Here is a 13,872-nt window from a genome sequence, read left to right on the forward strand (position 1 = left end):
TGCGTTTCAGCGATAAAGAACCGTAGCTCGTCCTCAGTGCTTCATTTCCTGTGGTTATTCATTAGCAATAAAATAAACATTCTAGCAGAGCAGTAATCTGTTTTTTTCACATCTCAGTGTTCTGTACTCCCACACAGTCCTATAGCAGACTCAGCCACATAGCTAATATTTTACATTCTAGTCATTTGGCAGATGCTCTTATCCACAGCGACTATAGGCTTAAGTGCCTTGCTCAAGGGCACAGACCGATTTGTCACCTAGTCGGCTTTTGGTATTCGAACGAGCAACCTTTCGGTTACTGGGCCAACAAGCTTATCGCTAGGCTACCTGCATCCAAAAAGAAACATTACTCACAGAGAGAGGAATAGGTTATAAAGACATTGTTTAGATTGTAAATCACATTTTTAGGGGTCTAGCTTGGTCATTCTGTCAGACCGGACGATTTAACCTTTATTTAGGCAGGTTATTCTGAACTCATTAATTTCAAATCTCTTTTGCACTAGCGAGCAGTAGCTCAGAGGCTAATCATAGTCTGACAATGGACAAAAGAACGGTTAGGGCATTGGTCACATCAGCGCGTGTAAGAGAGAGAAGGAGATGAGAGATTGTGGAACATTCTTGATCTCGTACCTTACCAAGCGTTGCGTCAAGTGGCCTGGAGTTCCAGGAGAAATAATTGGAGTTACCTCCTATTTAATTTGGGTCTCTGTCGCTGTCTCTCATGTCTCTCTCCCTCCCCTCCTCCCTCCTCTGAGGAGTCTCTTCTCTCTTTCCCTCCCTTCCTCTCTGTTCTCCTTCTCTCTCCTTCTCTCTCTCTCCTTTACCTCCCTCCCTCTCTCCCTCTCTCTCCTTCTTTTTCTTTCTTTCTTTCTTTCGTTCTTTCTTTCTTTCTCTCTCTCTCTCTCTCTCTCTCTCTCTCTCTCTCTCTCTCTCTCTCTCTCTCTCTCTCTCTCTCTCTCTCTCTCTCTCTCTCTCTGAATTAATATGTGCAGCGAAAACATCTGTGTCTCTCATCAGAGCTCTGGAACTCAAACTGCTCGGCCTGTCCAAAACTTGAGGGTGTGTGTGTATGGAGGGAGAGACCTTAATGTGATTGCGATAGGGTCAGGGAGACTATGCTTAGGGTTGTGTGTATAAGTATGTGAGTGTCCAAGCTCCCTCTGATTGCAGTCTGTGTTGTATTTGCAACACTCTGCTGTTCATTAACATGGGGTCTCTTCCTGGATATTATTTGTCTGAGTGATTGGTTCCACATGTTCAACCAGGGTTGATACACAACTCCCTGCTCTCTACACTGCCTCCTCTTAGATGTGGTTCCCTGTGCGTCTGTGTTTGTGTGTGTTTGTGTGTGGGCATTTTTACTTTAAACTTGATCATAATTAGATGGGAAGGGAACATACGGAGCTGCCTTAGCTCACTGAGTCTGTCAATCAGCCCGATTAGAGAGCTGCTATACAATACACTGTACACTGACACACACACACACACACACACACACACACACACACACACACACACACACACACACACACACACACACACTTAGCCTGCTGACTTCATTTCCTTTCTGATATTGTCTTTATCAACATCTTGGCTTCTGAATGAACAGTTTCTCATTGATGACGTGAATCAAACTGATGGAGATGTGTGTTGCCTAGCTGAGCTTTTCTTATCTGGTCTGTCTTTGTCCTCTCTCTCTCTCTCTCTCTCTCTCTCTCTCCTCTCTCTCTCTCTCTCTCTCTCTCTCTCTCTCTCTCTCTCTCTCCTCTCTCTCTCCTCTCTCTCTCTTGCTCTCTCCTCTCTCTCTCCTCTCTCTCTCCTCTCTCTCTCTTGATCTCTCTGGATGTCTACTAATGACGCTGGCTGGCTTTGCAGTAGATGTCCTTGCAGGGAACTGACAGAACATATTCCCTGACAGCCCTCTCCTCTTCTTCCTGACACCCAATAAAACAATCATCATTTTTCTACCCTGCTCTACACAAAGCAAATGTGTAGTGAATGGGGCTGTGGGATGCCGCTGTGGGATGCCGCTGTGTGTGTGTGTGTGTGTGTGTGTGTGTGTGTCTGTGATCTCCATGTCCTGTGTGTTGTAGATGTAGCAGACATTATACTGCTATGGGAACAAAAGCCACAACTCGGTTGTTGTTGTTCTCTGTGATCTAAACTCAGACTGTTGCCTTTTTTAGAATTATATCATTAACCTATACGGCTTGCCCCTTCTCTCCCTCTCTCGACTATGTACATATTCATAGCCCAGATTGACACTGTGTGTGTGTGTGTGTGTGTGTTTGTGAAATGTCGAGCGACGCTAATTGGGCCGTCCTGCAGGGTTGGGGCTGTGAGCAACAGAAGGGAAGGTGTTTAAAATGCAGAGAGCAGTCACGGCTGGAGGAATGCTACAGCTCTCATACGCACACATATACACACACTCTGGTCTCTCTCTCTCTCTCTCTCTCTCTCTCTCTCTCTCTCTGTCCATCTGGTCACTTTCTGTGTGACTAAGAGCCATCACCCCCTCACAAGCTGCAGGCTGCAACTTCCACCACCCCCTGCTCTCACAGTGTGAACATTCTCCAGCCCACTTTGCTGGAAAGCTAAACAATTGATATGCTGTAGATCTTAGTGTTTATACAGTCTATATACTGTATATCATGATGTTTCTGTATTGTGTCTGTGTATATAGTGTATTGCATTAGAAAGCCCCTACTCCCTGTCCCTGTTTCTCTCTATAGAGACACTCCCCAGCCCCAGTGGTGTGGACAGATCGGCTTAGCAACTGAGGGTCAAACAGATACACGAGGGGGTCCAGGAGCCAGGGACGGTGAGACAATCTTACAGGGAGGATTGGATTCAGGGTTAAGAGTAATGTGTGTGTATATACTGTAGTATGTCTATGTATGGGTAGAGACAGTTGGCAAGGAGCCAACCTGCCCCTCGGCCTTCTGGGAGTCTGACTGTCACTCAACATGACGATCAAATCTAACACACTTCTCTGACAGACACTTCCCTTTGGGTTTCCCTGGTGTGTGTGTGTGAAAAAACAGGCCAGTCTTATGGGGTTGCCAGTTGTGAGCTTCTGGCATAGAGTTCTCATTAGCCAGCCCTATGAGGGTTCTCATGTCTCCCCAAGAACACTTCTCACAACCTGGCAACATATTGACAGAGCTGCCTCTCCTCCCCCCTCCTCTGGTCCTCTCCTCCCCTGCTCTCCTCCCCTCCTCCTCTCCTCACCTCTCCTCCCCACCCATCTTCTCTCTCCTGTCTCAGCCCTAAGTGGATTAAATGGATGTGAAATGCGAGCTGGAGCACTGCTAATAGCATTTCTTGAATTTTAAGCGTGCCATGCTGGATTGATTCACATGGTAAAGAGGCCGGTATTGTAACGGAGACAAGCAGTGTGTCTACAATCACTCTAATGGGAATAGTTGATGTCTGGGAGTTGTCTGGACAAACTGTACTATATTTAAACAGAATACACAATCAGCAGTCTGAGGGATTCACATGAGTTCAGTTTATCACACACACAACACCCAGATTTAGCCAGGCAGATCGCACAAGAGTGACTTCGAAATTGGACGTCTATCCATGTCCTGAGGACGTCGGGAAAGCCTTCAAAACTGGCCACTGAGCACTATTATCGTCAAGAAGGCTTGGGTTTTGCTAGAGTGTTGTGGACGGGGGGACGGGGATGGGGACGGGGGGGATGGGGACGGGGATGGACGGGGGGACGGGGGGGGACAGGGGATGGGGACGGGGGGACGGGGGATGGGGACGGGGGGACGGGGGGACGGGGGGATGGGGACGGGGGGGTGGATGTGCGTAATCCCATGAGTCTGGATCAGAAAGTTGCGTGTTTGATCTGAATCAGAATGTTCAATCTGGATCAGAAGGTTTGATACCAGTGGTAGACACTCGTTTTAAATGTTTTTGTTTTAAACCTATCCCAAACCTTAAACATTACCTTAATAATTTGGAATGCTTAAACGTGATGTTTAAATCCTATCAAAAACCTTACCCTCTAAATTTGACTTTTGGAGCAAATCCCATGACTCTGGATCAGAAGGTTGTGTGTTCGACCCCAGTGGTAGACACTTGTTTTTTCAATTTTCTTCTATTTCGAACCTTAACCTTCTAAATTTGACTTTTGGAGAAAAGGAACAATACTGAGCAAGAGGAGTCAATCCAGAGTGTCAAAAACACAATTTGAAGCAACTTTTCTCCAAACGTCAAATTTCGAAGTTGCTTCAAATTGTGTTTTTGACACTCTGAGTGTCTGAGTGTCAAAAACACACGCTCAGTAGAGAGTAAATAAGAAAGTCAGTGAATTCATAATAATGCTAAAACACAACTGCCCACACACACTCACACACACACACACACACACACACACACACACACACACACACACACACACACACACACACACACACACACACACACACGCATGCATGCACACACAAACACAAATGCAGTGAAGTGGAACCAACAGAGAGACAATGAATGCATAACAAAGCCTATGGCCACATCAGAACTCAGATTAAGGCATGTATGCTAAATCCAACAAGCTCTCATAGTCTCACTGCACTCAAACTCTCATAGTCCCCCCCCACGTTTCTCCAAACGTCAAATTTCGAAGTTGCTTCAAATTGTGTTTTTGACACTCTGAGTGTCAAAAACACAATTTGAAGCAACTTCGAAATTTGACGTTTGGAGAAACTCTCTGTTGGTCCCACTTCCCTGCATTTGGGTTTGTGTGTGCATGCGTGTGTGTGTGTGTGTGTGTGTGTGTGTGTGTGTGTGTGTGTGGGCAGTTGTGTTTTAGCATTATTATAAATTCACTGTCTTTCTTATTTACTCTACTGAGCGTGTGTGTATCTGTGAGCATGCACAGAATACAACACACACACACACACACACACAGACATCACAGCGCAGTAGTCTGGCCCCTGCAACCAAGGGTGCTCCTGAATCCCAAATCCTTCTTTCCCGGGTAGCAGCTCAGAAGCTCCTTTATTCTTCAGAAAGCCCACATTCCAAAGCCAGCTCTGCAGGCAGGGAAAGAGAGAGAGAGAGAGTGCTTACTTCAGTATCAGGTGTTAATTGCTGGTTGTTGTGCTGTGTAGACGGTTTTTATGAGAGGCTAAAGCTGCTCAGTTGTGAGTCCTGCCACGCTACTGTAACCTGATCAACTGATAAGGATGCTTAGGCAACACGGCCTACAGCCAATAAAAACACATCACAGGAGGTGGCAGGCCTGGATATCTGCTATATAGACACGATACATCTATGTGCTTTCTACCATTTAATCACATTTTATTTGAATTATGATCATGTTTATGTATTATTGAACCCGGGAGATATTTCCTAAGATATGTATTTAATCCTATAGTGTTGATATTTAATATGCCTTTCGTTTATTGAAGTTTTCCTCAGAAAGCTCCTCTGATGGCTTCAATGGGATTAAATGCATATTGGCTTTGCTTCTGTGACCATCCTCCACAGAGTTCTCTTGCTCTGATCTCTCTCTCCTCTCTCTCTCTCTCTCTCTCTCTCTCTCTCTCTCTCTCTCTCTCTCTCTCTCTCTCTCTCTCTCTCTCTCACTGCCTCTCTCTTTGTTCTCTCTCAATTCAATTCAAGGGGCTTTATTGGCATGGGAAACATATGTTAACATTGCCAAAGCAAGTGAAGTAGATAATATACAAAAGTGAAATAAACAATAAAATTGAACAGTAAACATTACGCTCACATAAGTTCCAAAGAATAAAGACATTACAAATGTCATATTATGTCTATATACAATGTTGTAACGATGTACAAATGGTTAAAGTACAAAAGGGAAAATAAATAAACATAAATATGGGTTGTATTTACAATGGTGTTTGTTCTTCACTGGTTGCCCTTTTCTTGTGGCAACAGGTCACACATCTTGCTGCTGTGATGGCACACTGTGGTATTTCACCCAGTAGATATGGGAGTTTATCAAAATGTGATTTGTTTTCGAATTCTTTGTGGGTCTGTGTAATCTGAGGGAAATATGTGTCTCTAATATGGCCATATATTTGGCAGGAGGTTAGGAAGTGCAGCTCAGTTTCCACCTCATTCTGTGGGCAGTGTGTACATAACCTGTCTTTTCTTGAGGGCCAGGTCCGCCTTCTGCGACCTTTCTCAATAGCAAGGCTATGCTCACTGAGTCTGTATATAGATTTCCTTAATTGTGAGTCCGTCACAGTGGTCAGGTATTCTGCCACTGTGTACTCTTTGTTTAGGGCCAAATAGCATTCTAGTTTGCTCAGTTTATTTGTTAATTCTTTCCAATGTGTCAAGTAATTATCTTTTTGTTTTCTCAGGATTTGGTTGGGTCTAATTGTGTTGCTGTGCTGGGGCTCTGTGGGGTGTGTTTGTGTTTGTGAACAGAGCCCCAGGACCAGCTTGCTTAGGGGACTCTTCTCCAGGTTCATCTCTCTGTAGGTGATTCTTTCTTTCTCTCTCTCTCTCTCTCTCTCTCTCTCTCTCTCTCTCTCTCTCTCTCTCTCTCTCTCTCTCTCTCTCTCTCTCTCTCTCTCTCTCTCAGTCTCTCTCTCTCTCTCTCTCTCTCTCTCTCTCTCTATCTCTCTCTCTGTCTCTGTCTCTGTCTCTGTCTCTCTCTCTATCTCTCTCTCTCTCTCTCTGTCTCTGTCTCTGTCTCTCCCTCTTTCTCTCTCTCGTCATGTTTAATGGTGTTTTTCTAAAGTCCTTATTAGAGGTCATTGAGCAGTGACTGTTGTCCCGACCATGCCCCTGTCTCTGTGCTGAATGGTACAAGAGGGCTGTCAGTCTTAACGTAGGCTCATATAGAGGACAAGTGTAAGAGAATATACTGCTTTACATATAGTAGGACTTTTTGTTTGAATACCAATTTCTTTGTGTAGAAAGGGCTGTTTACATAGAGCACTGGCTTTCCTAGCGTGGCATTTTAGATGACCTAACAGAGTTACTTTTTACTGTACCATGTGTTATGTACACTACTGTGCTGAGGGTTAATGTGAGCTAATATAACATCGTTGTCGGGTGAAAACCTCTCATCTCCAAAACAGAAACTTATCAGGAAATTGAAAAAAATGACCATAATTCCAATTAACGAACATACAATGATGAAACTTCAGAAGCTATTTTGAACAGTCACAATTTTCTTGGTCATAGAGTAATGAAACGTTCAGAGTACATTGAGGGGAGTTACTGCTTTCAATAAATGTGTGTGTGTGTGAGCACAGGAGTGTTTCCTCTGACTCTTCCTGTTCATCCTCTGTGTTATTATGTGTTATAAATACATTTATGAGGCATTATGAACCCCTCACAGACAGTGGTAGAGGGATAGCCTGATATACACTGGAGTCAATAAAATATTTAACCGCTGAAATTGGTGTGTGACAGGGCAAATGAGCATATCTATGGCATGTGAAATTTGCTGTGTGTTTTGCAGTTTTGGGCTGAAGTGAACCATTCATGCTCATGGGTTAGGGCTTTTTCCAATGTCTTCTCAAAGAAATGTGTCAATGTAAAAGGAAAAGATTGAAACGTTAAAGTCAGTAGTAAAAGTGACCTAAAAGATTATGATGATAGATGAAGTGAGAGACGGAGATTTTTTTCCTCCTGTATTTTTGATGAACTGCCCAAGATAGCAAAGAGAATTCAGGTGGACACATATTGGACTTTCTCACTTCTGTGGAATCAAATATGAGAAGTGAGAAGCTTATAACTCTAATGTTGATTTCTGAACGTTTTTTTATTCTTAGATATGGACATCCTGCGTAACACTTGGGACTGATAAGCACCAGCCACATACCGTATGTGGAGCACATTTAGTATCATGACACAAGGCGAGACCCAGAGGCAGACACAGGAGGCAGATGGTTGGAGTCTTACAATATTTATTAATCCAATAGGGGAAGGCAAGAGAATGGTCGTGGACAGGCAAAAGGGTCAAAACCAGTTCAGAGTCCAAAAGGTACCGAAGGGCAGGCAGAATCAAGGTCAGGGCAGGCAGGATGATCAGACAGGTGGGAAAGTAGTCCAGAGTCAGGCAGGGGTCAAAACCGAGAGGAATATCAAAAAGAGAATAGCAAAAGGAGTACGGGAAAAACACACTGGTTTACTTGACTAACATACAAGACGAACTGGCACAGTTTCACGTCCTGACCAGTTAAGGGATTATTTGCTATTGTAGTTTGGTCAGGATGTGGCAGAGGGTATTTTGTTTATGTGGTTCGGGGTGGTGATTTATGTAGTAGGGTGTTTGATTTATTATTTCCGGGTTTTGGTCTATGTTCCATGTTTTGTATTTCTATGTTCTTTCTGGTTTGTGGTATTTCCATGTGTAGGTTAATGGGGGGTTGGACTCTCAATTGGAGGCAGGTGCTTTCTCGTTGCCTCTGATTGAGAGTCCTATATATGGGTAATTGTTTGGTGTAGTGTTGTGGGAGATTGTTTCTTGTTTTGCCTGTGTGAGCATGACAAGACTGTTTTGTTGTTCGTGAGTTCTTCGTTTTGTTATTTTGGTGTTCTCTTTATTTAAAATAAATTACAAGATGAGCATCCGCATTCCTGCTGCGTTTTGGTCCTCTATTCCCGACGACAACCGTTGCACACAGAGACAGGAAACACAGGGATAAATACACTGGTTGACTTGGCTAACATACAAGACAAACTGGCACAGAGAGACAGGAAACACAGAGATAAATACACTGGTTGACTAAACATACAAGACGAACTGGCACAGAGAGACAGGAAACACAGGGATAAATACACTGGTTGACTTGACTAACATACAAGACGAACTGGCACAGAGAGACAGGAAACACAGGGATAAACACACTGGGGAAAACAAGCCACACCTGGAGGAGGTGGAGACAATCACAAGGACAGGTGGAACCGATCAGGGTGTGACATTTAGATCTCTCTCCCACTACCACACTGTCCTGTTATTAAAATGTACCTAGGGTATGTCCATCCTATCCATACTAGCGTACCACTTAGGATGCATGCCCAATACATGGATTCATTCTATGTAGTATGCTACATTCAGCTTGGAACAGAGCCGTCATTCTCCCTGAAATGTTTTCCTCCTGTCCTCCATGCTTGTGTTCAATGTGTGTATATTGTTGTGTTTCCTGAGCTTGTGTGTGTGTGTGTGTGTGTGTGTGTGTGTGTGTGTGTGTGTGTGTGTGTGTGTGTGTGTGTGTGTGCGCCCAGCGGTTCCAGGTCTGAGTGATGCTGCGCCTGCTGGTGAAAGATTCAGAGATGTCAAGTGAGCTCCTGAATAATGAACAGGACACGCGTTCTGTGAATATTTCATGCTGTGTGAAAGTGAGAAGAAATTCTCGGCGGGGTTGGATATCTACGGACAACCATGAGAGAGAATGGAAGGAAGAAGAGAGAGGAGGAAGAGGAAGGCGTCAGGGAATGAGGGAGAGTGTACCGAAGAAGAGGGGGATGTGCGATGGAGAGAGGAGGTGGAGGATTGTACAGAGAAGGGGGGTTAGAGGTAGAGGGGAGGAGGTTTGCCAGAGAGAGGGAGAGGGATGGTGGGAGAAGAGAGGAGGTTTGACAGAGAGAGGGGGAGGGATGGTGGGAGAAGAGAGGAGGTTTGAGAGAGAGAGAGGGGGGGATGGTGGGAGAAGAGAGGAGGTTTGACAGAGAGAGGGGGCGGGATGGTGGGAGAAGAGAGGAGGTTTGACAGAAGGAGGGGGAGGGATGGTGGGAGAAAGGAGGTTTGACAGAGAGAGGGGGAGGGATGGTGGGAGAAGAGAGGAGGTTTGACAGAGAGAGAGGGAGGGATGGTGGGAGAAGAGAGGTTTGACATAGAGAGGGGGAGGGATGGTGGGAGAAGAGAGGAGGTTTGACAGAGAGAGAGGGGAGGGATGGTGGGAGAAGAGAGGAGGTTTGACAGAGAGAGGGGTGACGAGAAACAGCCTTGTCACTTGTCAGGAGGGTAAGCTGTTCCATCAGGCTGCAGTGAAGACGGTGGAGAGGAGAGAGACAACAGGAGCAGAGGGAGGAGAGAGAGGGGGGTGCATGTCTTTATGTTTGTGATGCTACATTACCTCACTACTCAGCACGCTGGCACCACCTGGAGAGAAAGAGAGAAAGAGAAAGAGAAAGAATGAGGGGGAGGGAGAGAAGAAGAGCCGGAAGACAAGACAGTGGAGGATAAAATCTAGCCTAGTGTTTGCCCCCCGTGTGATAGTAGAGTAGATGTTGTCTGCTGTGGCCCATTGGATACATGATTGTCTATGGATAGGAACAGTATACAGTATAGCGGTTACTGTGTAAAGAGCTGTTCACCGTAGTAGGCTCTGAACTGGGCTGATGCTGCTAAAAGCCCAGAGTCACAACAATGACATAGGCCTCATACCTGACCATGACTGGAGTTACAAGATGTTATGAGATATTATAAGACAGCTGTGGAACTGTCCTCACAATGACTTGTTTTCACAATCCCGAAATTCATCCACGCCCCTTATAGGCCTGATTGTAATTCTACTTCCACTGTGTGTGTCTGTGTGTCATTATTATTCGAAGCGCTGCTCAGTGTTTGTAATGTGCTTGTGATGAGAACAGTGGCAGGTCCTATCAGCCTGAAAACACAGTAATGTGTTGACATACAGCAGGTAACTCCAAAAATAACTGTTTGTCACCCTAGTGAGGGGAAAAGTTTCAGAAACGGGCCTCGCATCCCAAAGCTATTTGAAGGAAGGGAACTGTTGTTAATGAAAAACTGTTCATATGATTGTGTCTTAATTACATCTGGATGGTGTAGCTGGGCTGACTTCATTTCCTGGTGTCAGAGTTGAATAATGATAATTACTGCGGGGTGGTCTGAGACGACGGTGGAGGCGTGACCGGAATACAGATCACACTGCAGCTAACTACAGCCCCTTAGGAACCACACAGAGAACAACAAGCTTTGTAACAGGAAATATGGAATAAGATCTCAACTGCTTTTTCACACCATGGACAGAATGCTATTCAGCCTTTCCTTGAAGAACTAGTGGTTAATTATGTTGATGGAATTGAATCCTCTATAGAGTCCTGTGTTCATTGACTTACTGTAGAGGGTCACATTCCTCAATTACCTCATTGTGTTAATCAGGGATCAATCAGAATTCTGGCACATTTCACAGGGAAATGGGACTTTCCTACTCAAAACCATTGATTTTAAAGATGACAGTATGGCTGTGGCTGGGGCTGTTGGGAGTGTTATGGGGTCTGGGGGCGGTGTAATTAGGTGGGAGGGTTAGGGGTTAAAGGTCATCGCTGACACACCCCATAAGACATTTGACAGAAAGCAGGATAATGTGACGTCATGGCAACTGAGTGGCTGGTCAGCTGGGTCTCATTTGGAGGTGTGTGTGAGTGAGAGAGTTTCATGTTTCAAGTTTTAATGTCACATGCACAAGTACAGTGAAATGCCTTTCTTGCAAAACTCAAAAGAAAAAAAACAAGAAATAAGAATAGGAAATATGAAATACACAATTAAGTAAGTAAGTAAGTAAGTAAGTAAGTAAGTAAGTAAGCAAGCATACTATATACAGGAAATATTTAAAGTCAGTTCCAATACCATATTTACATGTGCAGGGATACTGGAGTGATGGAGGTAGATACATAAGGGAACTAGGCAACAGGATATATGATAAGGGAGTTTTTCCTATCCACCGTGCTTCTACATCTGCATTGGTTGCTGTTTGGGGTTTTAGGCTGGGTCTGTATAGCACTATGTGACATCTGCTGATGTACAAAGGGCTTTATAAATACATTTGATTTGATTTATAAATACATTAGATTTGATAAACAGAGTAGCAGCAGCTTGATTGTGTGCGGGTGTGTAGAGTCAGTATAAATGGATGTGCATATTATGTGTGAGTGAGCAAATGATGGAGTGAGTGTTTGTATGTGTGTTGGAGTGACAGTGTGTGTGAGTGTGTAAGACCATCTGAGTATGCATAACAACAGTGCAAAGATTGAAATAAAAGGTCAATAAAGATGCAAGGTTAACGCAGATAGTCCGTGTAGCTATTTTTGTAGTTATTTAATTAACAGTCATATTGCTTGGGGATAGAAGCAGTTTAAGAGACTGTTGGTGTCAGACATGATGCCCCGGTACCTCTTGCCGTGCGGCAGCAGAGAAAATAGTGGCTTGGGTGGTTGGAGTCTTTGACAATTTTTCCGGGTCTTCTTTTCACATCGCCTGATATAGAGGTCCTGGATGGCAGGGAGCTTTGTAGAGAGAGAGGGAAGAGAGAGAGAGAGAGAGAGAGAGAGAGGGGAGAGAGGTGGGGGGCTTTAAAGACTTACAGTAATGCTTAATGTGTGCGTGGTTGTCTCTGTATGGGCGGAAGTAGGACATCAGTAACAATGTCTTTCTGATTGCATTGTTCTAATGCTATCTTAAGCTGCAACGGTTTGATTGAAAAACATTGATTTAAGCTGCTTGACTGAACTGCACTCTTTTTCATCCCCAGGGTTTAGCAGAGGGTAGATGGGATCCTATCTTTAACTGGGAGTCCTCCATCCAACTATCCTTCTCCTTATCTCTCTGTCCTGTCCTGGTCTGGTGTGCAGCTTGAGGGAGCTGTGGTTCTGATCAGAACTCTGGGAGGTAGACCCAGAGAGAGGAGCACACAGGACCTGCTATGGCCAGCGGTGCGTACTATAACACTGGCTACTACACCTTCACTAATATGTTAACTACATCTCTGGTCGTCTCCTTCCTCCTCCTAACCCTCCTGTTTCTCCTGTCCCCTGCAGCAGCAGACGGTATAGGGAGCCTGAGGAGCCTGAGGAGCCTGGGACCGGAGCAGCACCTCAGTGCCCATGACCATGTGGTGAACGACCACGGAGCCTGGGCCACCGCCATGAACAACCTGGGCATCGTACCCATGGGCCTCGGCAGGCAGCAGCTGGTCTCAGGTAGGGCATTGGCAGGCCATCTCACCCCTTCTCATTGTCTTCACTCTCCTCCCTTATTCCCCTCTCCTCTGCTAACAAACTCTTCATTCTAATTTCTCAGTATTGTCAAGGCCATAAGAAACAAAAGAGTGCCCATGGACTGGGTTTTGAAACGTTTGAGAAGATGGTAAAGGCATCAGGTGAACTGGGCACTTCCATCCAGAGTGGCATCCTACTACTCTATCCCCTCCACAGCTCCACCCACTCAGGGCAGGACAGTCAATGATATCTCTAGAACTAGATAGATACCTTAGCCTATACCCCTGTGGCAGGAAATCCAGAATGTAGAACTAGATAGATACCTTAGCCTATACCCCTGTGGCAGGAAATCCAGAATGTAGAACTAGATAGATACCTTAGCCTATACCCCTGTGGCAGGAAATCCAGAATGCAGCATGCCCCGATACCTTAGCCTATACCCCTGTGGCAGGAAATCCAGAATGCAGCATGCCCCGATACCTTAGCCTATACCCCTGTGGCAGGAAATCCAGAATGCCGCATGCCCTGATACCTTAGCCTATACCCCTGTGGCAGGAAATCCAGAATGTAGAATCTATAGATACCTTAGCCTATACCCCTGTGGCAGGAAATCCAGAATGTAGAACTAGATAGATACCTTAGCCTATACCCCTGTGGCAGGAAATCCAGAATGCAGCATGCCCTGATACCTTAGCCTATACCCCTGTAGCAGGAAATCCAGAATGCAGCATGCCCTGATACCTTAGCCTATACCCCTGTGGCAGGAAATCCAGAATGTAGAACTAGATAGATACCTTAGCCTATACCCCTGTGGCAGGAAATCCAGAATGCAGCATGCCCTGATACCTTAGCCTATGCCCCTGTGGCAGGAAATCCAGAATGCCGCATGTCCTGATACCTTAGCCTATA

At 45.1% G+C, this 13,872-nt stretch overlaps 1 protein-coding gene across 4 annotated transcripts in view; it reads left to right on the forward strand.

Annotated features, from left to right (window-relative positions):
- LOC100380296 (ecto-NOX disulfide-thiol exchanger 1) overlaps positions 1–13,872 on the forward strand; it is an 83,071-nt gene that overhangs the window by 34,647 nt on the left and 34,552 nt on the right. For 2 of the 4 annotated variants that reach the window (XM_014165033.2, NM_001173581.1), the window contains 2 exon segments: positions 12,498–12,678; positions 12,787–12,945. In XM_014165033.2, the coding sequence (XP_014020508.1) occupies positions 12,669–12,678; positions 12,787–12,945 (169 nt within the window). In that variant the 5' untranslated portion in view covers positions 12,498–12,668. 4 annotated transcript variants of the gene reach the window in all.

Source organism: Salmo salar, chromosome ssa21, assembly GCF_905237065.1.
Source record: "Salmo salar chromosome ssa21, Ssal_v3.1, whole genome shotgun sequence".
NCBI lineage: Eukaryota > Metazoa > Chordata > Actinopteri > Salmoniformes > Salmonidae > Salmo > Salmo salar.